The sequence below is a fragment of the Fusarium poae genome, chromosome 2, assembly GCF_019609905.1.
Source record: "Fusarium poae strain DAOMC 252244 chromosome 2, whole genome shotgun sequence".
NCBI classification, from domain to species: Eukaryota; Fungi; Ascomycota; class Sordariomycetes; order Hypocreales; family Nectriaceae; genus Fusarium; species Fusarium poae.
The window spans coordinates 1,886,898-1,914,681 of NC_058400.1; the positions used below are offsets into that span (position 1 = coordinate 1,886,898).

General features: G+C 48.7%; 7 protein-coding genes across 7 annotated transcripts; 4 read left to right on the plus strand and 3 right to left on the minus strand.

Annotated features, from left to right (window-relative positions):
* Window positions 1-429: 429 nt before the first annotated feature.
* FPOAC1_004558 (uncharacterized protein) lies at window positions 430-2,512 on the plus strand (the record flags this gene model as incomplete). The annotated part of the gene is made up of 2 exons (XM_044849103.1): window positions 430-885; window positions 941-2,512. The coding sequence occupies 2 exons, from the start codon at window positions 430-432 to the stop codon at window positions 2,510-2,512; spliced, it is 2,028 nt and encodes a 675-aa protein (XP_044707813.1).
* Window positions 2,513-2,986: 474 nt separating this feature from the next.
* Window positions 2,987-4,172, minus strand: FPOAC1_004559 (uncharacterized protein; the record flags this gene model as incomplete). Its single annotated transcript, XM_044849104.1, has 2 exons — window positions 2,987-3,202; window positions 3,252-4,172. The coding sequence occupies 2 exons, from the start codon at window positions 4,170-4,172 to the stop codon at window positions 2,987-2,989; spliced, it is 1,137 nt and encodes a 378-aa protein (XP_044707814.1).
* A 2,525-nt stretch (window positions 4,173-6,697) lies between these two features.
* FPOAC1_004560 (uncharacterized protein) lies at window positions 6,698-7,390 on the plus strand (the record flags this gene model as incomplete). Its single annotated transcript, XM_044849105.1, has 3 exons — window positions 6,698-6,748; window positions 6,803-6,937; window positions 6,986-7,390. The coding sequence occupies 3 exons, from the start codon at window positions 6,698-6,700 to the stop codon at window positions 7,388-7,390; spliced, it is 591 nt and encodes a 196-aa protein (XP_044707815.1).
* Window positions 7,391-9,572: 2,182 nt separating this feature from the next.
* On the minus strand, window positions 9,573-12,571 carry FPOAC1_004561 (uncharacterized protein; the record flags this gene model as incomplete). The annotated part of the gene is made up of 4 exons (XM_044849106.1): window positions 9,573-10,861; window positions 11,219-11,854; window positions 11,910-12,304; window positions 12,357-12,571. 4 exons carry the CDS (start codon window positions 12,569-12,571, stop codon window positions 9,573-9,575), a joined length of 2,535 nt encoding a protein of 844 aa, XP_044707816.1.
* A 1,098-nt stretch (window positions 12,572-13,669) lies between these two features.
* FPOAC1_004562 (uncharacterized protein) lies at window positions 13,670-14,723 on the plus strand (the record flags this gene model as incomplete). The annotated part of the gene is made up of 3 exons (XM_044849107.1): window positions 13,670-13,697; window positions 13,772-14,263; window positions 14,320-14,723. 3 exons carry the CDS (start codon window positions 13,670-13,672, stop codon window positions 14,721-14,723), a joined length of 924 nt encoding a protein of 307 aa, XP_044707817.1.
* A 7,832-nt stretch (window positions 14,724-22,555) lies between these two features.
* FPOAC1_004563 (uncharacterized protein) lies at window positions 22,556-23,830 on the plus strand (the record flags this gene model as incomplete). Its single annotated transcript, XM_044849108.1, has 3 exons — window positions 22,556-22,857; window positions 22,952-23,649; window positions 23,754-23,830. The coding sequence occupies 3 exons, from the start codon at window positions 22,556-22,558 to the stop codon at window positions 23,828-23,830; spliced, it is 1,077 nt and encodes a 358-aa protein (XP_044707818.1).
* Window positions 23,831-24,012: 182 nt separating this feature from the next.
* On the minus strand, window positions 24,013-27,018 carry FPOAC1_004564 (uncharacterized protein; the record flags this gene model as incomplete). The annotated part of the gene is made up of 6 exons (XM_044849109.1): window positions 24,013-24,192; window positions 24,341-24,545; window positions 24,716-25,332; window positions 25,403-25,689; window positions 25,767-26,384; window positions 26,769-27,018. The coding sequence occupies 6 exons, from the start codon at window positions 27,016-27,018 to the stop codon at window positions 24,013-24,015; spliced, it is 2,157 nt and encodes a 718-aa protein (XP_044707819.1).
* Window positions 27,019-27,784: the final 766 nt, after the last annotated feature.

Here is a 27,784-nt window from a genome sequence, read left to right on the forward strand (position 1 = left end):
CAAAGGATCAGCCCTGGGGCAGGAACCAAGAGGGGCCGGTGACTGTAACGGTTCGCTTGGCCCACTTAGACCCGAAACTTCACTTCTGGGGCTTGATCGGACATTTCCTCTTTCTTCTAGCTACATACAATTTACAGGTACCATCTCATGATGTGTGTCGTCGTTCGTTGAGACTGCATACAAGTTTCTTTTTTCTTTCTTTTCTTTTTCTTGGTATACAATCGCTTATATCGTGCTCGTTCAATTGTTTTTGTCTCGGTAGCGATTGTCTTTCTCTCGTCCCAGGAATTCCTTGTCTATAGTTCGTTGTTGTCTTGCAATGGGTTTGCTTATTTGCTGGATGACGACGACTACTATTTCGATACCCTCTCACCACTCTTGAGAGACTCGTTGCATCGCTGGCAACCTCACCTCGAATCGCCCGCCAACATGGCGGCTCCTCACCTCTTTTCACCTTTATATATACGATTTCTTCTCCTTTTCACCTTGGTTTCTTCATCTTCCTCACAGTTTCTCCCTGGCTCCGACGCTAAGGCGCGTAATCTCACAGTCGTCCACTCACCTGCAAATCGGGACGTCACTGTCTCTTATAAAACTCCCGATGACGTGTGTTCAACAGCATTTGATTCCCAAAAGCAGTACACAGGCTGGGTATCAGTCCCTGGCGACTATCCAACTAATTTATTCTTTTGGTTTGTCGAGGCTCGTGAACCCACTGACAGCCTGACAATCTGGCTCAATGGAGGGCCAGGATCCAGCTCATTATATGGTTTCTTCACAGGCAATGGCCCTTGTGAGATTGTTGAAAAGGGATTGAATGAATATGAGACACTTGTACGCGAATGGGGTTGGGACCGAGCTTCTAACATGCTGTTCATTGATCAGGTATGTTTCCCTTGGCAAGTATCACAAGTTCACAAACTCACATGTACCTTTTTAGCCCAACCAAGTCGGCTTTTCATATGACACACCCAGCAATGGGACGATCAACTTTGCCAGTAACAAAGTCGAAGTGCCTCCCGAAGCCAATGCCGACTATCCTGAATGGGTACTTCGTAATGGTACATTCAGCTCCAACAATGGGAATTTCACTGCCAATACTACCGAGACTGCTGCCATGGCTGTTTGGCACATGGTTCAGGGCTTCTTGACTACCTTTCCTCAATACCAGCCATCCGCCCTTTCCCACAACAGCTCGCTCGGAATCAGTCTCTTTGCCGAAAGTTATGGTGGTCGCTATGGCCCTGTATTTGCGGAAACCTTCGTGAAGCAAAACGCCCGTCGCCAAAGTGGTGAGCTACCACAAAACTCAACCATTGATGTCCACCTGAGCTCTTTGGGTATCGTCAACGGGTGTGTCGATATGGAGACACAGGTGCCTTACTATCCGACCTTTGCTATCGACAACACATATGGCTATGAAGCTTTGTCTGCTGGCGATGCAAAGTTCTACCAGGACAAGTTTACTGCCGAGGGTGGCTGTCGAGACTTGCTCCAGAAATGTGCGGTTGATTCGTCTGTGGGCGATCCTGAAGGCGAGGGAATCGAGGAATCCATTAATGAAGCGTGTTCCAATGCTCTGAACAACTGTTACGACATCCAAGACGCCTATACAAGTTCAGGTCGCGGCGTATATGACCTTGCAGCAGCCTCAACCGACCCTTTCCCACCAATGACCTTTTTGGAATATCTCAACCAAGAAAGTGTGCAGCAAGCTATTGGTGCCCCTATCAACTATACCCTCAGCAATTACGAAGTTGGTCGAGAGTTCCAAGATACGGGCGATCAAGCCCGTGGCGGCAACATACAGCGCCTAGCTGCTCTTCTCAATCAAGGAGTCCGTATCGCTCTCATCTATGGTGATCGAGACTACATATGTAATTGGATGGGAGGAGAGGCTGTTTCTCAAAGCCTTGCTCAAGAAGCGGGCAGTGAGTACAGTATTCGATTCCCCGAGGCAGGATATGCTCCTATTATTGTCAACGATTCCTACATTGGTGGTGTTGTGCGTCAGTTTGGTAATCTTTCCTTTAGTCGGATCTATCAAGCAGGTCACGCCGTTGCTGCCTATCAACCTGAAACAGCCTTCCAAGTCTTTGCCCGCATCATCTTGGGTACTTCTATCTCTACTGGCAAAGATATTGATCCCGCCACATACAACACCACAGGCGACGCCAACGCTACACACACAGACAAATTGCCTGCTCAACCAAAGCCTACTTGTTATATACGCAACCTCCGGGCCACTTGTGACGATCGTGCTGCAGAACTGGCCGCGGAAGATAAAGGAACTGTCATCAATGGCATATTATATGCCTCTACAGATGACTGGCCGCTGCAGGCAGAGACCACTGAGGAACCAACAACATCCGCAACGAGTGCCAGGGCCACGTCAGATATGACTGGCATCTATACCGCAACCGAAACACCTGAGGCCGCCGCGGCATGGAACCCACCAAACTCGGGTCTGGTCGTCGCCATCGTCTGCATTATGGTTCTTCATATTGTTTGAACATATCAACTCATTTTACACCCTTTTGGTATAAAAAGTATGTGGCTGTCACAAAACAGTCGAGGCGTTATGTTCTATGGTTTTGGATATAGGTTTGGATTCTTTTGGAAAAGCATCGCATGGTGTATTTGTTGTTTGAATTAGAGCAGCTGTTTTCATCAGCTCAGAGGTGGATGTAATGAACCGCGTTAGATACCCTACGATGTCGTATATACTTATATAGAACGAATTATATTCTTTTACACAACGCCCTTCCACTTAGTATTTTGGGCGAGTGGCCTTCATACGATGCACCTTTCTTATCACACCTGACACAAGGCACCATGTCCTGCTGCAATATCCATCAGCGCCCCAAGTGTTGGAAGCAGCTGTGGCGGGGTATCATTCTATCATTTCTTCGTATTGTACAGCCTCTATCCCACGAGAATATATCCTTTGATGCTGTCACCCATTTGACTCCGGGCGGCACGGCAATCACTCGCCCTGTTGTTCCCTCTTGAGTGCTCTTCCGGGAGCGACTTTGTGGCCACTAATCCTCACTTCGTCGTCATCACCATCAGCGCCCTCTTCATCCTCTTCCATCTCCATCTCCATCTCTTGCTCTGCCTGTGTCCGACGAGCGCGCTTGATGCGACGCACCATGGCTTGGTCATGAAAGAAGTCTTGGTCGAATCGTGCACGTGAGAAACTCTGCACCTTGGGTTAGTCGATGTTTCACGACAGATAGATTTATACGGACCTGTGAGCAGCCTGCCTGTGGACAGTCAGATTCTCCTCGCATGGGCAAATATTCGAGCAAGGCCGACTTTTCGAATGTGTGCTTGCAGTTTCGGTTGGTATAAGGGTCTTTCATGGTCTGTAGTGTCAAAGGACAGTTAATGCTGATGGTCTCGCGCGCAACGGCAATATCATCATCGTCATCGTCGGCACCCGCAGTAGTGTCCATTACGGGTTCACCGTCTTGGGTAAACCAGCGTGAGGCGTCTGGCAGAGGTGGTCCTTCTTCTCCGGCTGCAGCGTCGTGCCAGAGTTTCTTGAAGCCAGCGTAGTCGTTGTTGAGTGCGTACCGCTGATGGGCAGACATGTTTTTGTATTCTGCCTCCTTCTTGTCGCGCAGATCTTTGAAAGTTTCGATGACGCTAGATGCCTTCTGCTCTTCGTCTTCACCTTGTTCTTCCTGGGTTTGTCTTTGTTGGTGCACTTCAGCACTGGAAATGTCGTACAATTCGCTAAGAATACCAGCTTCATCTTCGAGTTCAGCTCTGCGGTCTATAAGTTCGCGAACAGCCTTCTCGGATGACTCAGTCAATTCATTGACACGATCCTCGAACTTGGCGAGATGAGCTTCGAGGCGTTGCTCGTCTTCGCTTCTATCTGTGCCTTTTTCTTGTCTCCTGGCTTTCTGGTTTTCGAGGTTCTCGCGCTGCGTGCGCAAACGTTCATGTATATCACTAACGCTGAATCCAAGGAGTCGAATAGACTCGCTGACTTGCTGTTGGTATACGGCGCTTACGCGAGTGTTGGATATGTCGTTGAGACTTCGACGGGCGGCATCTGTGAGAGGGCATACTGGTGGCTCGTAATCTGGCAGTGCAACAGTGGAAGATGATGACGACGGATTTGATGAGCCGCCTGGGCGGTTGAGTAGTCTCCGCGACATGATGGGTTTAAGGAAGTTTGATTAATTACGTTGATACGATATTGAAGCCAGACGTGATGTTCAATTTGGGTGCGACGCGTAAATTGAAAGTAGACGCGTTAAGTGGGTCTCTTTGCGACTGGGTTACCCTGTAGCAACTGTTGCACGAGCTAGCTCCTGCCTCCATGTTAGGCAGGTTGGGTACTAAGGCAGGTGCTTCACAACTCTACGATACCTTCCTCTCATATCAATTTACTCGCTTGCATCTAATCAATATTGTGAATCATTTCATGAGAAATTCACATTCTCGAAATACCCTCTGTACGCTCAGGGAAACAATATCCGAGTCTATGTTTGAACGTTGACAATTCCTATTGGCAGATAGTAGCCATGACTGTACGGCGGACCAGTCACTGACATCAAGCTGACAACCATCTCGATGATGGTTCCCAAAGGAGGAACTCGAAGCAGCAAAGGGTCCAACATTGAAAACCGACGATCTTGACAGTCCTTGAGAATCGATGATAATCAGGGTCCCTTCCTTGTTAATATCACAATCCTGGCAACACCACCGTCATCGATGTTTTATCTGACATGATGAGTGTGATTTACAAGATGGCCAAAACATACCCTAAATACCGGGTTGTATCAAATGGATCTGAATTAATAGAATACTGACGATTATGACAGTTGTATCGAGATCAATTCGAATCAATCCATCAATCATTATACCAGCAAAAGTGTGCAAGCATCATCGCACAGGGCAGCTAAGCTCAGCTCATAACCCACAAACGTCACTAGTGACGATGCTGGGTCTAGACCCTCAGGAACAGTGCTATGGCCTTCCAATATCTCGATGCGCTTTCCGATAAATCTGCTCTAGGAACATGCCGACTAGCAGAACCTAGATCCTTGTCTCAGACATTGTGCCTTTAACCAGCAACAAATGGAGCGTCGAGAATGGTCAGCCCCATTTCCCCAAATCCCGATTCCATCTTGATCGAGGTGAACAAGACTTGGTTCTGCCCATCGAAGCCATAGCTAGCCATCACGCCTCAACACCAACAATTCCTCTCGTCCCTACTATGGCGCATCGGCGATAGTATCGATCAAGCAAAGCGCAGTTCCGTACGCACGCTACTTAGACTCATCAATTATGCATTTTCATTTATTAAAGAGAGGAGGGCCTAGAACATGTCCATACATTGTCTTGTACGTATGTGAGCGTGGCAGGCCGCCGAATCAATGACGCACGATGAAATATGATCATGATGGGGCTCACCGTCGCATCAGCAACAATAACATCGATCGAAAGCCCTTCTCAGCCATTTGATGGAATCTGGGTGCCAAGAACGAACAAAAAATTCAATTTTATCTAAAAGATCGGGGAAACACAAATACGATTGATGTTTATCTGAAAGCAAGCAATCCCCGATTACTACAACTACAAGAATGCCGATTCAGAAGATCAAAAGATACACATTGATTGCTCGATCTAGAGCGACGGACCAAAGTACCCAGCGATCATGAGAAGACGTACCTTTCTGGTCTCACCAATCTAACAAGTCGATTCCAAGTCTAAAGTGGAGAAGCACACCGATGACTACCGATCGTGCGTATGAAGCTCGTCGCCAACGATCTCTTCAACTGTTCGGGGATCATGAGAATCGGACCCTCTCGACCAATCATTGACATCTGATCCCTACCCACATCGACGCCTGTACTACGGGTACGCCTCATGTCTCATGATTCAAACCCCTTCCCTCTCTTTTTGAACGGGTGTTCAACCACTACCGATTCTCTGTTAGTAGAGAGACATGAGGCTGTAGCACAGGCTCCGAGACACCTGCAAACAAATGGATGAATCACAGTTCATCCAAGCCAAATATGAAGCAAAGCCTCAATCTTGTCCCTGCCTTAAAACCATATGTTACAACGAAACTGCGCCTCTTCAAAAACCCAATGACAGGCGGCACCGCATCATCATCAGCATCATGACAACCAACACTACATCTGAATACTACGCTCACACCACTCACTTCCCTTTCACACCCCCAAACATCGATTGCCTTTGTTCCTCGCTTCTCAGGGTCCATCACGATTTGCATTCGAAAGTCTTCAAAGCGTCCACCCTCGCAACTCTATCCTGGCTGCCTGCAAATCTGACCTGGGATAACTATCCAACCAGCCGCATCCTAGAAGAGACTCCACGAGTTCTTCCTCGCTTACCTGCCAGTTCATACATGCACCATACCCATCTCCTCCAATCCTCTCTCAATTGACCTGCCATCCGATATCGAGTCGCATCCTTCAACCTATCCGCTTCCACTGATACCTTGCCAACCGCTCACTCCGTCATACTGGATCTTGTCCTGGCTGATCTGGCCCTATCGTATTGAGGCCATACGGAACCAGATCTATATATCTGCATACTCGTCTCTTCCCTCAACTTTTCCATGACAGCTTCAATGCGAACCATCAACAATTCACCACTGCACCTGGGCTTTTCATCCTCACGCTCACCCTCTCCTCATTGTTCAGCCATGATGTCCAAGACAGCTCCTGCTATGAATCCTTGGGAGGTCAATGCTCTTAACGTGAGTTTTGATCAGATATCACATTTCCTAAGAAACGCTTATTGACTTGGGTAGTACGAGTTTCCTCAAGAAGGCTCCTTTAACGTTGATGGCACAGTGAACTCCGCGGGCACTTGGCGTCGAGTTCAAGACCCTGTCATCTACCCAGGCCTCTATGCTCCCAGTGGTATTGACATCATGTCCATCTTGGTAAGTTCTTCTGTTTCATTATACCCACCATATATTAACCATCATCAGTTCCGAATAATGGGACGACCAAACCCCCAAGTTGTTCTGGGCCCCGTCGACTGCTCTGTCGCCCTTGTTGTTTGCGATATGGCCAGAACTGATGCTCCCGTCATCTATGTCTCGGACTCTTTCACTGATCTTACTGGATACTCTTCTCGTGAAGCTGTAGGCCGAAACTGCCGCTTCCTACAAGCACCACCTGGACAGGAGCGTCGGTCCGACAGGAAGGGCGCAGATAAGGTCGCTTCGCATCGCATGCGTCAGGCCCTCATGTCTGGAATGGAGATTCAGACTTCTGTCACCAACTACAAGAAATACGGACAGCCATTCAACAACCTCCTGACTATTATCCCAGTCCCTGCCGACAACACTGGCGCCTGTCATTGTATTGGCTTTTTATGCGAGATGGACTAAATAACAGCTATTCAAAGTAGCTGCGATATTCGACGACAACGACGATGACGACAACAATGCGATGACTCAAAGTCCACGCTTCGCGTATTTCTTGTCCTTTACGACGATGCTGCAAGGGTATACCCTTAGCCAAACACACACCAACTCTTCCATTTTGATAATACCGATACACGATTCCATCTTCACCCACCTTCCCTACTTCGAAATCGGGGTTTGGTTTCTTCATCTCATTCCGGTATCATTGCTTCAAGGCATTCACGAATATTTACGATACCCTCTGCATCGACACGTTTCTTTTCTCCAAAACTGTTACAGCTCATCATATTGGAAGCACTTCGAGGTGTTCAGGTCACATTCATGAAAACATATGGTTTAGCGTTGTTATTTAGTTCACGGTTTTGGTCTTGACTATCATATTTTGATGATTTACGCGCCATGAAAGTTTTGGATTTTTAGATTATTGTTAGCTGAAACTCAAGCTCGGGCTTGGTTGTTACAGTAGCATGGTTCGCGGGAAAAGATCTTGATTTTTTGTTATAGACTCTGCTTTCAGGCACAGGCACATGCACACATTGTTAGGCGCTTTAGGAGTACATTTTGTTCATTTTCTCATTATCTGTTCCTCAATATGGAACAAGGAGTTGGCAGGAGTCAGTTGGGCATCAAGTAGCTGATCAACGTGCCATGAGATCGTCAATGAAACATTAACTGCCGAATGCCCAGTTATTAGGTGGATAATCGGATCAGATCATATACAAATATAATTTTGTCAACAAGCTTTTGTTATAATTGACATTTTATCTTGCGATTTGCCGGCGTTCCCGTATAACAACCCTTGTTGACAGGTCTCGATCTTTACACCTCCCTGTCTTCCTACGCGATCGAGACAAGGAACTAACCAAGACAAATTAAATAGCCAAGCCAAATGGGTCTCAGTCCGTTAGCTGTCACCGCCTAATATGGCAAAGGCGCAGATCAAGTTTCATGCAAGAATCCATTGGTTGTTTCATAGGCGAGCCGCGAGCCGATCAACAGGGAGGCCTGTTTGGAACCACATGATAAAGGCCTCTCATATCATAGTAAGAATATCCTCATAGTAAGAATATCCTCGAATATATACCGATCGTATACACGAACTCCCTCGTCGGCAGTTGCATCTTTCTTCGCCGATCGATCACGCTCTGAGTTATCGATCAGCCAGCTAGGATTCGATCTAGCACTGTCGGAATATGCTCGAAACCTGATCATGCATTGTTGCTCTGGAAGCGAAAAGGGTAACACCGACAAGAAAAAGGGGCCTTGAAAGTCAGAAAGGGGGAAGCCGAGTGGCTTATCTATTCGTCTTGATGATTGGGAGTATGCGTTTCCCGTCGGTTCAACAGACTCTGCTGTCGGAGCAACAGCCAGATCATCATCTCATATCCAACAATAGACTCTGCCACGCAATAAAGGCTGAAGTTATTGTTGGACGGAGGTTTGTATCACTTGATATTGTGCTACGGTGCTGATATTGAACGGCGTCGATGATGGCGGAAAGCCTCTGGCATCAGCATCGAGTATTGGCCATGACTGACTCGCCTTGTTAAGCGATCCGAGCGGCCACTTATCACTCGTGGGGCGCAAATATAGGCCGAGTCTACCGAACGTGTATGGGCGATCACAGTAACAAGGAGACACACCTGTCAGCCAGTTAACAACCACCGATGCGGGACTCGAAGAGCAATTCAAGAGCCACTTGGGGAGGTCAGCAAGAAAACAGTCTATCAATAGTGATGGGACTAAAGACAAACGCATCAAAGGGTGACCCTGGAGGTTAGGGTAAGGCGATATGGGATGCGTGTAAAACACAACTACCCCCTTCCTGAATGACACCTCCAATACCAATGGCGACATTGTAATGAGTAGTCACATAGACGATAATTTAAGTAAAAGGATTGGTAAATCAAAGTCTACGTGATCTTGTATATTAGAAACGAATGAACTCCATGATAATGCAACCTTCAAGAAGTCAACACCAGAACAGGCTCCTTTCTCCACCTTTTGAGGCACTTCTCAAAAATGAAATAAGCTCCGGACCACCATGGCCCTTTTCCCTTTTGTCCGTAAGACGCCTCATGTTCCCATGTCAATTATCATACCTCATATACCCGTGTTGATACCGCCCGGGTCATTGCCCAGCCCTTTATGCCATGAAATCATCCTCGATACTGCCTCCTCCACTTGGTTGGTTCAGATCGATTTTCCCAGTTCCATCCACGATATCACTGGTCTCTTGCTCGCTTGGCCCGGCTGTACTTGAGCGGACTTGTACCTTGACGTCGCCTTGAATGCCATCGACCCTAATCGTCGAAACGGTCGTACCGCCGGGTGGGGGGCGCAGGTTGGGTGGAGGTGAAAGATTGACAAGTTCCCTAAAGAATGTGTTGGCGGCCTCGCATCCATCCAATAACCATTTAAGGCAGATGGTCACTCGTTCCTTGGCAAAAGGGTTGTGGTCGTCGTAAGCGCAGCAGTTGAGCAGAGGCACAATTCCGTTATACTTGACCATCTGCATCTGAACATCGGGGTTACCTGGGCTGCTCTGACCAGGGGGCGGCTGTAGGAGAGTAGCAATAATGGTAAAGATTTGTCCCTTAATTCCCGACCAGGGGAACTTGTGAGCTGGATCTTGTAGAGGAGGAGGAGGTGGTGAAGGTGGAAGGCTATCGTCTGCAGATGAATAGGGCCGCTCAACCATAGGGTTGCCGTTGGTTTCGCTTCGCGGGGACCGCTTCGGGAGTTCAATCAGAGGTTTCTTAGGCACACCGGCCTCTAGACCACTCAGAATGGTGATGAGGTCGTAGACAGCCTCCCATTCAATAAGCTTCGCCCGAGTATCCATCATCTCGGCAACCGTGGTGAGGAAATCAAGGTATTGAGCCAAACCATCTTTAGCACGTTCCATATCCCAACTGTCCACAGGGAATTCGGATGGGTCAAAGTTCTCTTCGCGAATCTGAGCCTGGAGATGCATCAAAGCAGCGCACTCTGGGACGATGCGGGTTCGGAAGAAGCTCAAGAAGAAGTGCACAAGCTTGATGTCGCGAGCGTTGTCCTTGTTTTCCTGGGAAGACGAATTGTTGACTCGAGCTCTGAACATGTGGTTAACAAGTCGCAGGAGAACTGTCTGTGCTGGTGAAATGATATCCTTGGCTATGCGCAAAGAGTTCCACGCATACGGAATCAAAGCGCTGTGATGGAGAGCCTCTACGATCTGGGTTGTCACCTGGAATATCAGTGACTGCTCATCCTTTTCCCAGACGGCAATGAACACCAGCATCTCTCGCAACAGACTCTTTCCACAGTCGAGTGCTAGGAACATACGGCAGCGCGTCTTTTGAAGGTTCTCGCCCGCGCGAGTCAAGCCAGAGCCAGCATTGTCCAGTATGCACGATTTCACGATCATGTGCAAAGCCTCGATCTGCTTGGGGTCTAGGATGTTCGGCACCTCAGTAAGTAGTCCCGTCAACGGTCCTTCCCCGTAGGATTCGTCATCGTCAACGTCTTCGTCGTCCATTATATCTTCCACATAGTCATGGCCATACTCATGATCATGATGGTGATGGTGGTGATGATGATGATGATCGTGATCGTGATCGTGTTCATGGTCATGGACGTGATCACATGTGCACTGGCATTCAAGGCCGTCTTCGTGGTGATGGTGACGGCCAACGAGCTCGTGATCGTGTTCGTGATCATGGGTACATTCGTGCTCGTGCTCGTGGTCATGGCTACATTCGTGAACGTGGTCATGCTCATGGTCGTGGTCATCGTGCTCGCAGTGATGACAATGTTCGTGGTCTGATAGCTGTTCTTCCTCAACGACGCCCGAAGGTGGTGAATGATCCGTCCCGCAAGAGTGAGCGTATTGATGGATGAGGTTGTTGCGACAATGCTCAAGACGAGTCTGTGCAAACTCCACGGAAGGCATAGGAACATTCCATTCATCGTAATTGGGGTCGCGAGCATTCAACCACCAGGTATCGATCTCTCTAGAGACACGGCCGTAAGCACGATCTTGCTCGAACTTATCCGTCTCATCTGGCTTCCACACCGGGTTAATCTTCTCGTCAGTGTTAGTCACATCTCCAGGAACGTCGACAGAGCCATCTGGAAGCCAGTTCCAGGCCAATGGACGGATGGGAGCAAGGTTTCCTGGTGGTTTGTCGGCGTGATTCTGCGCATGATCCTTGAGAAGTTTCCTGGCAGTGTCGCAGAGCTTGGAATTTCTATCCAACCAGTGTTGGACCTGTCTCTTGGCTTCTTCTGGTTGGAAACCTAAAGTATCGCCAGTATTCTCATCACGACATGAAAGCGCGCCATCGTCGTCAAACAAAACGTCGAACCAGAACGACATTTTGTTCCTGTCATGTTTGGCTGTCCAGTTGTGTGCCTGTTGTAATGAAGTTACAAGTAGCTTTTTGTCTAGGAAATATTAGCGAGGATGTATTGCAGGTGTTGATATTTGTCGGACACTTACATAGTTCTGTAACACCGCCCAATTTTATTCTCTGAGCCTCGTCAAGAATCTCTCCGTCATAGCCTTTGCTAGTAACATTGACACAGAGGATGATTGTTTGGTAAACCATTTGATCAAAGTGAACCGCGGCACAGATATCCTGGGGCACTTCAGGCTCCGCATTGACAAGCAAGTTGCGCGCGATGTGCATCAGTTTGATGAGAGTTTCGAGGTCTTCCCTTATCGTCACATGGTTCATGACAATCAAGGCTGTGCTCTCTTGTGGAGTGACGCCTTTCTCTGGATCGTTGAGGCTTGATAAGGGTCCCACGGATCTTGTAGTGAGGCTGGGTATAGCAGCCGCAAAAATCCTTGTGAGCCAAATCCAGATCGCTACATTTCTTGATACGGCCTCACTATATGCTGATTAGTAAAGAGACCCGACGAAAGAAGAAGAAGCTAGCCTACCGAGTCTTGCGAAACGTATGTGTCTTTTCTAGTGTTTTGTTGATCATAGAGCTCACTTTGGCTGCTGTGTGCGGTCCCATGGGAGGGGACTGGGTAAAGTGCCCTTCAAGGCAGATGAGGGCCGCAGAGAAGCATCGTTCCTCGATCGTTTCATCGGGTCGACCGCCTTCTTGCGGTTCGATCAATAGAGCTTCATTATCCGATAGTCGCGTCATTTTTCCCACCCGAGTCCTAACAATGCAGCTCCCGACGAATATGATAATGTATCGTGGTGAATTATTAGGCTGCTGAGGTTGTGGTGGGTTGAATTTTGGCGGAGCTCGGGAAAATTTTGGCCGGCCGCAGCTTGGTCAGCATGAGCAGAAAGGAAAGAATTAGGTTGAGGCTTGGAGCTGAAGGCAAATAAAAAAAGAATAACGGTGAGTCTATCTTTCTAAAGACAAACGATTTATATGCCTAAGTTTCTATTCACTATTTGGTGCAAGTACAAAAAATATTAAAAATACCTACCTACTCCAGGTGACATAATTCAAAATCAACCCCGCCATTCCAGCAACGCAACAGTGAGTGGTGAGTGACACAAAGTGTTCAAACAACAACCAGCAAAATATATTGAGTACAAAAAATGTCAAATATTAGAAAAACATTCATAGCCAAAGGTACTAAGATTCAACTCTAAAGAAAGATCTGAACATTGATCCGGTTTACAGAGTCATCAAAATACAGAGCCAGAAGCCGAGACTCCAGATCTCACGCTGCGCACATCAAACCTTCGGATACCAACAATTCGATCTTTTCTATTGATCCCATTCACTCATACCTTGTGCTCAAACATGATCCAACCAATACTCTAGGAAGCTAACTACTCTAATATCGACAGCGAACTCTTGCCATCCTACTGGGTAGCAGAGAAGTTGGCATCCTGGGTCTTAGGGTATAAAATAAACAGCATAAGAGGACTGGCCTAAGTAGTATAAGCTGACCTACTAATTTCGTCCCTCATGCTTCTAGCGGCCAATTCTTCTGAGACCATCATCACCAAAACCCCAAAGACCTAACCATCTTCAAATGGCCCAACCAATAACAGAGCTCCCAAGGGTCCACGACCCCTCCATCGAATATGTAGCCCAAGCACGTAATCTTGGCCATGGTACGGAGTATGGCGGGGTAGTTTGGGTTAGTAGGTGATTACTCTTGGGCAGGTTCTTATCGCGACAAATATTTTTGGGCGACGACGACAACTTCCTTCTTGCCATCACCACCGTTTCAAGCTTCAAATCCTACAAAGTCTATCGTTGCTCCAATTGTTCAAAATGGCTGACCTCCCGACTACCTTTGACAGTATGCAGACCCAAACGACGATCCCGACCCTACCGAATCGTCACAGGCGCAATGCTGATTCTTTACTCTTATAGAGCCTGTCCATATCGCCGTCATTGGCGGTACTGGTCTCGGCCAACTCGAAGGCTTCGAGCCTGTCGCTTCCCTGAACCCCATTACACCTTGGGGTGCTCCCGCGTCGCCGATCCAGATCCTTTCTCACAAGGGCGGCTACGTCGCTTTCCTTGCCCGCCACGGCGTTCACCACCAGTTTGCTCCTCACGAGGTTCCTAACCGTGCCAACATTGCTGCTCTACGACATATCGGTGTTCGATCCATTATTGCCTTCTCCGCTGTCGGTTCGTTGCAGGAGGAGATCAAGCCTATGGACTTTGTGCTCCCTGACCAGGCCATCGATCGCACAAAGGGCGTCCGACCTTTCACCTTCTTCGAGGGCGGTGTAGTTGGACACGTTGGGTTCGCTGATCCCTTTGATGCAGGTCTCGCCAATGTTGTCAAGACTTGCGCAGCTCACATGGAGGGCGAGGGCGTCGTCTTGCACGATAAGGGCACTGTCGTTGTTATGGGTAAGAACCTACTCTGAAAAAATCTTGATATGGACATGATCTGACACACACTCTAGAGGGACCACAGTTTTCGACTCGTGCTGAGTCGCACATGTACCGATCGTGGGGCGGTTCGGTCATCAACATGTCGACGCTTCCCGAAGCTAAGCTTGCTCGCGAGGCCGAGTTGGCTTACCAGGTAATTGCCATGGCGACTGACTACGACTGCTGGCACTCGTTCGAGGATGTCAACGTCGAGTTGGTTTTGAAGTACATGAAGGCCAACAATGAGAACGCCAAGCGCTTGGTTGCTGGCGTGCTGGATCGCCTTGCCGAGCTTGAGAACAGCGATTTGGTTCTGGCCAAGCATTTGGCCGGCTCTTCTCAAGGAGCCGTTAAGTTTATGACCAAGCCTGCGGGCCGCAACCTCGAGGCCATGAAGAAGGTTGAGTACCTTTTCCCAGGCTTCTGGGAAGAGTAAGAAAACCAACGAAAGAGGTGGAAACTTGAAGGCCAAGAAAGTGCTATATAGACATCTGGTGTTAGTGAAGGAGGCGTTACTGCGAAGCGGCGAAACAATCATCGTATATCACTCTGCAACCATAATATTTACCGATTGCTGGCGTAAGTCGAACGGGTACAAACGTCATTGGGTGTGTCTAAAAACTCAATTGCTCTGAAATGCTGTAAGCGACTGAGATGCAAAGCAGCTCTGCTTGCTGTTCATCAGTACCCCCTGATAGGATGAGAAAGCACACTGCAACGTCACCGTACCACGACTCGAGCATTGAAGGGTGTTGAATGACCCCTGGCCCGTGACAGGGCCTTTTTGCTGCATCATTCCTACCCAAAGTGTATGGTTGAAGATGGGTTTTTGTGATAGTTGGCAGTGGTCGACGCCTCAACGTCGTGTTTTCTCTTTTGTTCTCTCAAGCCCTGCATATGCCAGTTGATGTGGCAAAAAGCGGCTCTTACTGCATTGCATGCAGCAATTGTTCGCTTGCCATGCGTCTCTGAGAACTATACCTTAAGGTTTGAGGCCTGACGCAATTGGCACCGTTTCCATCGCTTCCAGCGTGTCCTACAAGTTCCCATTCTGCATGGACAACGCAGGACATGAGCTGCATTGACCCATGCTGAGATATCATGTGTCGGCAATGGCCAATCCATAGTAGGTTTGATGTCTGCCGGGGCCCTTGTACAATACTACCTGGCATTTCTTGCAGCTTACATTAGTGTTGCCGCGCAGGTAGTAACCACTTTCGTGACGATTATCGGCGTGCTGAGAAACGTCCTAGTATTTACACACCTCTTTTTTGTGTGATAAAGTTTCATCTCCATAGGGCATAGGTAAATGCAATTGGGCGCCCATGTTGGCTATTTAGTGGAATTCCCGACGCGTGCTATGTGCAGAGAGTCTGTACTACACCGCTGAATCAAGATCGGGAGAAGGTGAGGAACTTGGGCTCACACCCTCTCGCCTGTGTCTAAACGACATGCAGACGCCGTCTGACTGCATCTTGAATAAAGCCACGATTCATCTCGGCCGGAACACTAGGCAAAGCCCTGCTCCAGTTCACATATGTAGTGCCGGCTCCGACTCCGCGGCCCCTGGACGATTGTTTGTTGTCTCAATTGTTCTCTCGTTCAAATCAAGCTCTACACCCCCAGCAGAAGTGTGCATGCTCCCAAAGTGATGTGTGTCTCCGATTATGCTGCTGTGGTATCAACGTTGAGCTGGCCACTATCCTAGGGTGGACCTTGTGTAAGCTATTGATCTAACATGATATGATGTATCAAAGACAAATTGTTGGGGACAGCCCTAAGAAAGTCATATTGACAAGAGCTATATTTGCGATTTTGGGTGCCATTGAAGGTAATATTAGGCCGTTGGCGCGGATGCGATATGATCATAACCAGACACTGTCCAACCCTAATCTGTAGTATAAACTCGTAGGACGTTGTCACAAGCAATTGCTTGTAGATATGCGGGAGTATGAATACTGGAAGGACAGATAGACTAGGAATAAGCGGCTTTTGGCCGATCCGAATGGATCGGTGGTTGTGCCGACCGGAGCGCCATCACCAGGTATGGACCGGGAATTATAGCTCCGTTTCCGTGCCGACGCCGTTATCTCAAGGCTGAACGAAGCACAGGCATTCGGTGCGCAAGAAACCAACAAATGGAGCGAGTACGACATGTACATACGGATAACATGTTCCATAAAATTGGCAGCAGAGGAGGACATTGCTGGCCAATGTCAAGATCAAAGTGCTATGCTCTTTGCTTCTTCTCAGCTGTAGTGTTGACAAGTATCACCGTTTATTGAACCTATTATTGGCTTCTGAAACATGGTTGTTCGTAACCAGATGAATGGGATCTTCTTGATGACCTTCCGTGCGTTGTTTTGAAACCAGACGGGCTGATGGCTTGATAGGCGAAGAATGATGCGTGACAAGTAACTTGACAACTTGATCATATCACATCTCGACTCGCGTGAACACGGCGTAGTTGGGCGTTCCAGCCTCGGTTAACTGTTGTTCGCCGCCGTGTTTGGTCAAGGCTTCGGGGATGCATTACCAAGCGCTGTCAAAGCACGCACCTGCAGGCACAGAATGCCCTTGAGTGGACTCGTCTCATCTAACTACCGGTCTCGCAGTGGGTAGCTGCTGCGACATCAGCGGACGACGGGATTTCTTCCGGAGAATCCCCCACAAGATGCCAGGGTCTTATATAATCGGGCTCTTTCCCGAGTGGTTTCTTTGTGCTCGAAAAAAATAAGTTGTTGTTGAGTCGAAGTGTAGGCTCTGATTTGATCAGATTCAGAGTATGTCGTTCAAGATATGGGGTGTTGTAGCCGGTGGATGATCGACAGATCCATCCAATACCTCGAGCATGAACCTGCACATCTCTGTGGTAGTCGTAGTTTAACTTATCAGGCGTTAGCTATTAATCCCACGTGGCATGTGACAGTCAGTCTGCAAAAAGCAAAAGGATCACCAACAAATAGTCTAGGCTGGGCTCCAGATCCTCTCAAGTGACAGGCATCGGGCCACTCGACTGGGCCGTTTACACGCAAGTCGTGCCGTGGTAGCAATATCGTTTCTCACTTTTGGTACCCTGACGGTAGGGAGCTTGCGAAGCTAGTTAGCCATGGCGTCGTTGCTTGAATGTCAGGTATCTTGCGGTACTGGAAAATCCATTGCACTGTGACAGCTCAGACTTCTCATTTGTCCATCACAAGTGACAGAAATGCATCACGAAAAGCCACCGAGGATCCAACAAGGGCGGGTTGTATTCCCGGCAAGCGACAATACGATGAATTACGTGAGTCAGCTTTTCGGTCGGTACTGTCTGTAGTCAAGGATGATGAATGTCTTGGATCTGGGATCACGCTTCACTCAGCCGCGTTGTTGCGATTGGTTCTAGTCGACGAACCTCCTGCTGTTTCCGTTTTAGGCCCTTCTTAGGCAGGTGCGTCGACCGGAGCTTCCTTCCAGTTGGCGTCCACATCTACATATCATATCACATTGAATGGATATTAATAAGGCATCAGCACATTAGCCGTCTTATGTCTCATCCCGGCTGCTTGCTTCTTGGCTTGTTTGTACAGCAAAGCAAAGCAATGCAGATGCAAAAGCAAAACAGAACAAAACATCAAAGCGCAACGACAAGGATTCATCTTTTTCTCTGGCATGATCGAATCAACTTCACTTTTATTGTTTCTAGCGGCAAACCCGGGGAAATCGGATATAATATCATTGCCTATTATAAGCACCCACTCTTCTGTTTGCTTTTTCTTGAGGCTCTCACGACATGACAACTTCCAACTTCAACGTCAACTGGGTCTTAGCTCGACTCTTCTTCCTCCTCCTTCCTTACTTGCCTAGACCTGGTAATAAACACTAAAGCTGCACCGGAAGCGGCCCGTCAACTCGGCCCTGTCCGGAAAATCCAGTCGTCCGTCAGATGCTCTACCGTAGTGCATCATCGTGTCCTCAACTCAACCAGGATGTCTAGAGTTGGCTTTGTGCTAGACTAAGCTAGTCATCCTGCCAATACCCGCAAATACGGTATGATGCTTGATTATGCCCGACCCATATTTACCTCTCTGGCAATCCAACTGTACTGGAGAATGGCAAAGCCCAAATGGCAACTATTGACATTGACAGCATGACTGACACTTCTCAAGCCGTCGAACGAGATAGCGTTGTTGGTCGTTACAGGAATACTCGGAAAGGAGCCGGTTCAGGCCTTACCAGGCTGTCGGGAGTCAAAGATGCGACATGCCATTGCTCGATCATCCTCCCGGCCCTGAAGTCCGGCAGAAAAGACAGCATGCTGATCCCCAGTGACACCACACCACACCACAACTCTTACCCCCCGGTCAAGACTCAGTACAGTTCAGTAGGGTGTCGACCTCTAATCGCGATCTGTCCAGCTGCTGCTGACCTGTATTGGATGCCATGATGCCATTGTTATCAGCAGATTGCGCCCTTCTTCCATGGCTTCACGTCTCCAAAAGTACATATACTCAGACTTGATATACATAGTACGTATCTGCCAAGTGTCTGAGGTCACAGACAATTTTTGGTCGCGTGGAGCTGCTGCAGACCATTCTAGTCGGTCCTAGTAGAAAAAAACTCGACATGCATGCATAACAGATGTACGATATGATATGATTTTGAGTGAACATCCATCAGTTTCATCTTTGAAGGGGTGAATGAAGGTTGTCGCTCTCTCTCTTTTTCTTCTTTTCGTGATACCTAAAATAATACAGTCACTTTGGATTCTGAGAAGAGAGGGTGTTGTCGTATCGTAATACAATGGCAGCCGATAGCATTCGTCATGCAAGGCTTTCATTTCTCAATTCGTACTGGTCAAGCTACGCAACTGTGCCATTCTGGGAAGCGGCTAAACCGGGTCGATAACAGGTTGGGTCTGACTTTTCCTCATTGCACCGAACACCGTGACCTAGGATCCCAAGATGGAGGTGTCTGAGTTGCGTTCCTGGTTTGGCGGCTAAGAAAGATGGAGGTGTCTATGGACAAGGGCAAGGGCAAGGACATGGGAAGGGTTATTATCCGTCTGTAAAACGTCACTACCTAGCCAAGATCCCTGATGATAGCTGCACGTTATTAAGCGTGTTTCTTCAATGCAATGCAAGTTGACTGACTGACTGCACGTGCAGTTGGGTGATAAGTTAGCAGAAGGGCAAGCAACGAGGATGAGCCATGGTAGCAGAAAAGGCTCCGAAAGGAAATGAATGACGGAGAAAAGAAAAAACTTCTGCATGGGATCAATTGATCAATTGTACCTAGTCAATAACAACGGCTTACTGTATAGCACCCAGCCATTGACTTTTTCAACTTTGGAGCTCTACTAGTCTAAGGTAAGCATCGACCAACTTGATAGAACCTACTATTCTTGATCAAGACTCAAAACCAGTGGAGAACAAACACGGCCCCAGTTAACTTTGAGCGGACCTGCGGGAAAAGAAAAGAAACCATCCTAGCACGGCGGGAGTTCCCTTCCTTGCGTTTAGCTAAAGCCTAGTAAAACTTTGATGGCCCCATCAAAGACGTTGAGGCTTGGCTTATTACTCAAGACGGTACCAGGGTCCATCTTGCTCAAAGTCAATGTTGAAATCAACGTCTGCCTTGCAAGATTCGTACCTCATAGCCTGCTCTTCCAGTCCTCTCCTCTGTGACTGACGGGGATTTGATGATGGTTGCGTGTGTATCCCCCCAGCTGAGAGAGAGAGCATTGTACTAGTTTAGTGCGCAATTCTGAACCCTTGCAATGACTGCGGGCTATTTTTTCTGCATCTCACTCTTGCAGCACAGCACACCTCCACTTGCAACCCCCATTCACTCAAGTCTCTTCCAAGGCGTGTCTGCGAACAAAGCTTGACTCCAACAAACAAACATCAACACACCCTCCCCCCTGCATGGCTCTCGATTCTGCAGAGTCCATCTGAGCTTGGAGCCTGTTGTCAAACCTTGAACCCGTATTGAGCTTTCCTGTGACCGCCAATAAATAAATAGTCCTTACTGTACGTACTGGACTGCGTACGTGTGCACTCTTTCCCCACCGCCTCCGTGTGACGGGTTGTCGAGATGCAACAATGATCTGTGCCGCGGTGAAATGGGGCAGAGACGGGGCCGAGCCTTGTCAGGGAGTTGAAGAACAGCGTTCCTCTCTCACAAGGTGTGTTGGATTTCAACAGGCGGTCAAGGTTTTCGAGATTGGAGTCCATCTTCGGCAAGACTCGCGAGATTCCCAACACCTCGGACGATTTACACCAAAGGTTTTTGAAAAGACCCCCGCGCAAAGGGGGCCAGGAACCGTTGTCGAGATAGCACTGAGGATCAGCGACCAACGACGCCATTGTGCTACCCAAAGAGTCAGCCCATCAGTCTTTCAACGCCGAAGAGGCAGGCCAAAGGTATCGTGGCCAATAAAGTCGACTTGGAAACCGCGCTATCTTTGCCGTATGTCAAGCTCATGCTGCTTGTCTCTCTAGCTTGAGCGGGATTCGTTTTGAACCATGACGTGCATCTGTATGTATCCCACCTTCCAGGGCCGGAACTGGGGATGAAACAGGGGTGTTTGCAAAGTGCCCTGTGTTGTTGTAACCACCCTGACTGACATCGAGGATCATCCAAAAGCTCTGTTGTTGTTTTTTCTGGGCTAACATGACCAGTCATCTCTTCAAGGTCTTTTTGCCGGCGTCACTAGAGACGGTCTATGGATAACAGACAGCATCAAGTTGCCCAGCCCGGCAATGCCTAGCGGGTGAAGGCGGGTCCGTGGAGATCACGACGGAGCCATGAATGAAATGCCTCGGTGAAATCTTTGGGTCGGGTTTCGTTTTTAAGACTACACAACCGATTGCGAAGCGCGCCATTCCTTGAACAGGCTTGTGCTTGTTTGGTGAGTTGATTACATGCCCTCCGGTGATGGTGGAGGGAGCGCAGGTCAAATGCCCAAATAGGCTTTCGTTTCTCACCACATCCTGGATCCTCGTTAGTGCTCGCTCGTGCAGGGTCAGGGCCTGGATATTACGATATTACCGCGAGTGTTCTGAAGTTATGACAACACTTCAACACGTGATTCCAACTATGATATGCAGCAAGACATCCATTGCCATTTAGCTTCTGTAGCCTGATATGGCACCATTCTGGAAGGCTTCAAATACGACATCTGAGACAGACAATTGGGATGATCAATTCCTTCTACAACAATGACTAAAGAGTAGAGAACAAAAACAGACGCGTAGGGAAAAAAAACACAACACACAAACACACCCACCAAAAAAAGGAAAAAACAAGGGTCTTGATATCTTCCCCAAAACTTAGCGGAACCCCCATGTCTCGCAGTGGAGAGGTCACTGTTGTAGCATGGGGGATGACACCCTCTACGCTTTCGCCCCAATGCAGGATTCTCTCCTTTCAGTAAAGCCTGTGCATGGCCAAGATCCGTCCCATTTCACTATACCACCCTGCGCACGCAAGCAAATGCATTCTAGTGCTGGGGTATGGCGTATCACCCAGTAGTAGTCAGGGAATGAAGACCGGCATTGTACATACTGACGGGCATTGCATTGAGCTGTCAAACTGAAGAAGCAGAAAAAGAAAAAGAAATCCAAGGGAGATCCAGATGCTGCACTGCTTTGTTTCCATTGAGGGGCAGACTTTCGTTTCAGCGTACAGGATCCACGGTCCGCGTTGCTCTTTCTGAATCGCTCCAAATCATATCACGGCCCTTGCTAGTTCACTGGCTGCCTGTCTCTTTCCGTCTCGCACCTTTCAACCGCTTCCAGCGCCTGTCCACAGGCATTCCTTCCTCGACTCCCTGGGCTGTCTCCATTGAGCAGCAGCACTGGCACTGGCAAGCACTGAAACCAACGTTGACAGTGGCAGCTGGCAGCAGCTGGCATCTGATTGAAGTGACTTCCCAGCACCAGGGTATAAGAATCGACCGACGCAGACCTTCAATCGCAATCTCTTCTTCTTCCACTCGCTAGCTTCCATTTTTTGGCTTCGACAACATCGTCTGTCAACGTTCGACACCTTTGCAGATACCGGTGCCACCTTGTGCCGTGTTATATCCTTTTTCAATCGCCCTATTTTTTTGTTTTTTGTTTTTCGGAGGCGATACTTTGTCAATCCTTACACTACCGGTTGTGTGTAACAGACCCTGCTTGTGACTGACGTCAAGTCGCACCTTTCTCCGATTTTGGACAGTAGCTTTGGATAGCTGCTTCGGATATTCAGTTTTTGTCCGGTTCATGAGACGCAATTAGCACCATGAGCCCCAAGAATGATGCTCCCCACCATGGAGCTGTAGTCGATATCGGCGGCAGCAACATGTACGATGATGTTGCTGAACGGCTAGAGCAGACCCTCACGTCGTCGTATTCTTCAACCTCCAAGCCAACCCTCCCAGACGAGCTCCTATATGACGATGTAGGTTTGCCGATCTGGAACCAGATCATCTTCACTCCTGAGTTTTATCAGACTCATGACGAAATTGCACTCTTCGATAAGCACGGTGCAGATGTTGCTGCACGTTGCCAAGCTGGTGTCACTATTGTTGATCTAGGAGCCGGGTTAGTTTGTCCTCTGTTGTCCCCGCATTCTGCCCACCCTCAGCGAGTAGCGGCTATAAGCTTACCCTGTCAAAACTAACGCGCCTTTCTCTAGTGACACCCGCAAGGTTGGCCACCTTCTTGCTGCTTTCGACAAGGCCAACGTCTCCACCAAGTACCTTGCATTAGACATCTCTCGATCGTCATTGGACCACAACATCAAGTATCTGGTGGGACAGCATCCGAGCAAGCAGTCTTCTGTCACCTGCGCAGGTATTTGGGGAACCTTTGGCGACGGCATGAACTACGTGAAGAAAATCCAGTCGCCCCGACTGTTTCTGTCACTCGGATCTGTACTATGCAACGATCCCTGGCCCGAAGCGTTGGCTCACCTCAAGTTCTGGGCTGACGCTCTTCGCCCTAATGACCTCCTTCTCATCGGAATGGATGGCCACATCCTTCCAGGCAACCGAGACAAGATCTGGGATGCTTACCACTCGTGTGATGACCTTTATCGCCAGTTCTTCTTGAACGGATTCAAGCATGCCAACCGACTGGCAGGTGAAGAGTGGTTCCGTGAGGAGGACTGGGAATTCCTTGCTCAGCTGGAGGAGGAACCCACGACACGACATCGATTCTTCTTCCGCGCCAAACAAGACGTCAAGCTCGAAAAGATGGGCCGCATCATCCAGAAGGGTGAAGAATTTGACTGGTTCGATTCTCACAAGTATGGCGAAGACAACGTGCGCCTTATGTGCTATAAAGCAGGACTGAGCGTGATTGATGTCTGGCAGGCACCTAACTCGGAGTTCCGTGAGTAGTCCCTTTTCACGCCGTTCATGGCGTTTTCATGTCTTTTTCCTCCCTCATTTCTATTTTCTTCTTCTTTTACGATTTTCATACTGATAGGCATGTAGGTCAATATCTTGTACGCCGCAAGGACAGCAAGGACCAGCGAGACGACGCTGACAGCGCCGTCTCGGGAGTCAGTTAAGCTGTCCCGTTGGTCGACCTTCATTTCGCCTTGTCGATTCCTCAGAAAAATGAAAGGAAAACAAATGATAAAAAATCATCACCTCTAAAAAGGCGGGCAACTATTTGCTGCGATTTGTTGAATACCGTTGGGGGTACTGGATCCCAAAATGGACAGAAAGACGTGTACAACGAATGTTTACGTCAGGTCGGGCACAGAGTTTCGTCTTCTTCTTCGAGTACCCTCTTGACGAGATATTCCCACCAAGGACATCTCTGGCCGAGAGATTCGTGAACAATAGGAGTTGGGTCGAGTTGGAGCTTTACGTCGCTGTCGATCCAGTCCCAGATTCTTTTGAGCGCTTCGTATAATGGGGGGACACTCTGGGATGAGACATTAGCACACTAATTCAACACTAGAGTAATTTTGCGGTAGACCTGACCAAGGGCAGAACCAGCCTGCCCTTTGCCATAGATTACGAAAATGGGAGGATTGCGTTTCTTTTTTTTTTGTCTTATTTGTTTGACTTACACTTCGAACTGGCGTGTTTGTGACTTGTTGGAACCAGCCTCTTGATACCTCCTTGTGCGCAGGTTTAGTAGCAAGCAACCCTAAGAAGAAGACTGGTAGTAAAGGCGCTTGAGCTGTGAAATGTGTCCCCGATGTTGGCATAATGCGAATGCACTTGGCTAGATCGTCTAGATTGGAAAGAACTTCCGGGTGGTTTCGTGGTAGTCTGCGAAGGTGGAAGCCATGTTAGCGTACTTGCCATTTTGTTTTTGTTCCTTGTCGAGGAGTAGGAGCAAGAGCAAATATGCATGGAAGGAAAGAGACAGTGGTTTTACACAATTCTTTTCCAGCCAAATCCCTTGCTCCGCCATCTCTTGTTCTCTTCCAAACTCGTACCTTAAAAGACGACATTGATAATAAATTATCGCCGCAATTCTCCATGCTTCGGCTGTAACGTCCGTCATATCCTCCTTTGAGGATACTATAACATCGTCCGGGATAACACGCACCCATTCTATCGTCTGGGCGCGCTTTTGACACTCTTCCCAAGACTTCCCTTCACGACTCCATTGGCGCATGTCTGTCAACGTCCGCATTAAGAATCTTGCCGTAATGGGGACGATGGTGCTTGTAGGTTCCTGCTGCAAACGCGCCGCGCAGTATGTGACCTGGCTCATGGTATGCAACAGCTTCTTAGAAAATCCACAGCCGCCATGAATCTCGAACAGATCATTTTCCGCGCCATAAAGAAGCCAGTTAAACCTGTTGGATTCGATCTCGGGATCCATTGTTGCGGGATCAGGGAGTGCCATCATCGGTTGCGCAAGGATTACTGCTCGACCAACGATTATTGATTGAGATATTCGAAGGGGATCGTATTGCACAGTGCTGTGACTTTCTTTCCAGAATCGGCGACCAGGATCCGTTTGTTGAAGGAAATATTCGCCCTGCTTAAAACCTTCCAGCCATCGGGGCTTCTCAGGCTTCTTTAGACGTCGTTCGGTAAGGATGACCTGGGAAACTGTTAGGTTACTTCACAACAGAACTGACGGAACATAGACTGCAAGATACAGTCATACATACATCTTGCATAGACAGAAGCACGGCCATAGTAATGACCTCTCGGCCCTGTCCACGCGTCCTGCTCTCAGGCGCATTGAGAAGTCCAGCAAAATACTTATTCGCCATGGCGTACCGTTCGTTGATGCGTTTTCGTATACGCTCATCCGGCAAATAGTCATAGATATAGACTCCAGCAAGGCTTTGAATAGCATGCAATATGCCTTTATTTTTACCCATTGGAGCCAAGTCTTTGAGCCAAAGATTTGTGTTTTCGAGAACACTCCTTCCAGGGCACCAGTTCTTGATGTCTATAACGACAGTTAATGGTGGTTGAAACATGGTGGACCGACGACTGTCAGTCGCCAAGGCCACTGAACGAACTTACAAAAGTCAAACAATCGCCTGTCAATATAGTCCATTTCAGCCATGGCGGCTTCATGGCCGAACTTCTTGGGGACCTTTCGCGGAGCTCGTGCAAACATTTCTTGAGGTGAAGGTGACGCATTCACCATTGCTTGCGATGGCGTGCCGCCTCCCAGCACTAACTCAATGGTCACGGATGATGCCCTCCTGCTTGGCGCTCGGGACGTCGTGGATGCAGACATATCCAAGTATACCATGCCAGAGTTGTGAGTGTCCGGACGCGATCGCGATATATGTGGCGTTATATCCTCAACATCCTCGTCAGATTGTGAAGGCGTGGGATCAGCCGGTTGGCTTGAGTCCTGTTTCGTAGGCCAGTTGAACTTAACATAGCCATTCACCTGCCCATTATGAGGGCGAGCGAAACGAGGCGAGACGGATATAGTCAACCGTTCCTCTGAGGTGAAAGGGCTGACAAAGGGTGCCTCACCCTGCCTTGTTACCTCGTATTCTGCATCTTTCTGCAGAGTAGTGCTTGGTTCCGCAGGCAAGAGTCGAGGCAGCTCTTGTGTCTGGGGACGCTGCAGTTCAGATTGAGGCGTCGTGGCCGCGTGAGGGTTCAACGTCGCAGGCTGGGGTGCTGCATGGAACGTTAGCTCACAGACTCGATAGTCTACCATGGCATGATCGGGTCGACGGAAAGCTCTGATTCCTTTATGAAGGGCAGTGGAATGAAAGCAAGGGTTTAATGGGTAAAAGTTGAGCTTTGAGTTAAAAGGTGCGACGGTGTGAGGGTAGGGGTGAGAGCGGGGTGGGCATGTGCGATATGTTCTCTCAGACTGCCCAAGGCGTTGTGCTCTCATATGAGACCCATCTCACCCCAAGACCCTCCACAGGGATGGAATATGGACAACGAAAACAACGGCATGGACAGAGTACTCGGGGAGCATAATCAAAAACGTAAAAGTATCAAGGGAAGCTGGAAGGGTTCGTTAGATGAGGGAAGACAGGTTCACTTCCTCACCTGTATAATTAGGGGTCCAAGAGGTGTCAATGTCTTCAGAAAAGTTGAAGAATACCTGAGAAGGAGACGACAAGGCCGTTGTCGTCGAAGGCCATGGGTTGTCGAAAAATGGCACATCGGCAACCAAGGACCCGTTGATGCTTTCGGAAGCTCTGATATCGGTTTCAGGAATACTCATTTGAATGGTATCGTCATGTTGCTCGTATTTCACGCGCTTCGACGGACGAGTTGGCTCTGGTGAGCTTTCCATCTGAGCGGCTGGCCGCCGGAGTGCAACTCCGATGGGTCCGCGCGTTTGCAATCAACAAGAGAGATGAGATGAAAAGGCGGTCTTGTCGTTTCGGAGACGTCCGAATCAGAACACCAAGGAGACCAGCTGCGGCGGGCGGTAACAGGAAGCGATCTCAGATGTTGGATGAGCCGCCGGGCCCGGGGGCAACGCACAGCGCGTCGGTTTGAAAGCTTATTGATGAGATACTGTACCAGTAGAGTGGTTCGCTTCAAGGCAAAAGCCAGACCTGGCGAGAGTGGATTTCTGGAGGGTGAACCACCGGAACAGCGGGGGCGGAAGGAGACAACAAGAAGCGAAGAGGAAACAACAGAACCAAGGGGCCAGCAGAGGGGTGTTAAAGCAGAGTCAGGAAGAGCGTGAGGTCATGGTGTGAGTCTGGGGAGAGTACCTGCATTAAAAGGCACGTTTGACCAAGGTGCTACTCTCTCTCTTTCTTTTGGACCCGTTCAGAGCTTTAAACTATAACTAAGAGATGTCTAGGAGCCGTTAGACAAGACAACGTCTGTCATGGGCGATGGCTGGATTGCGGCCTTCCCCACTTCAATGACAAGCTTAGAGCCCTTAACACAAGGGAAAGAGTTGGGCTTCTCCAATGGTTACAGTAAGCCGCCTCACGATATTGGGTGAAGTGCCGCCTGGTCGAGATCGGTAGGGCGGGCAACCTGAAGGCGAATCTCACCCTCGATTGCCTCAGGCGCTTCACGCGCCTGCCGCCGCTGTGTTG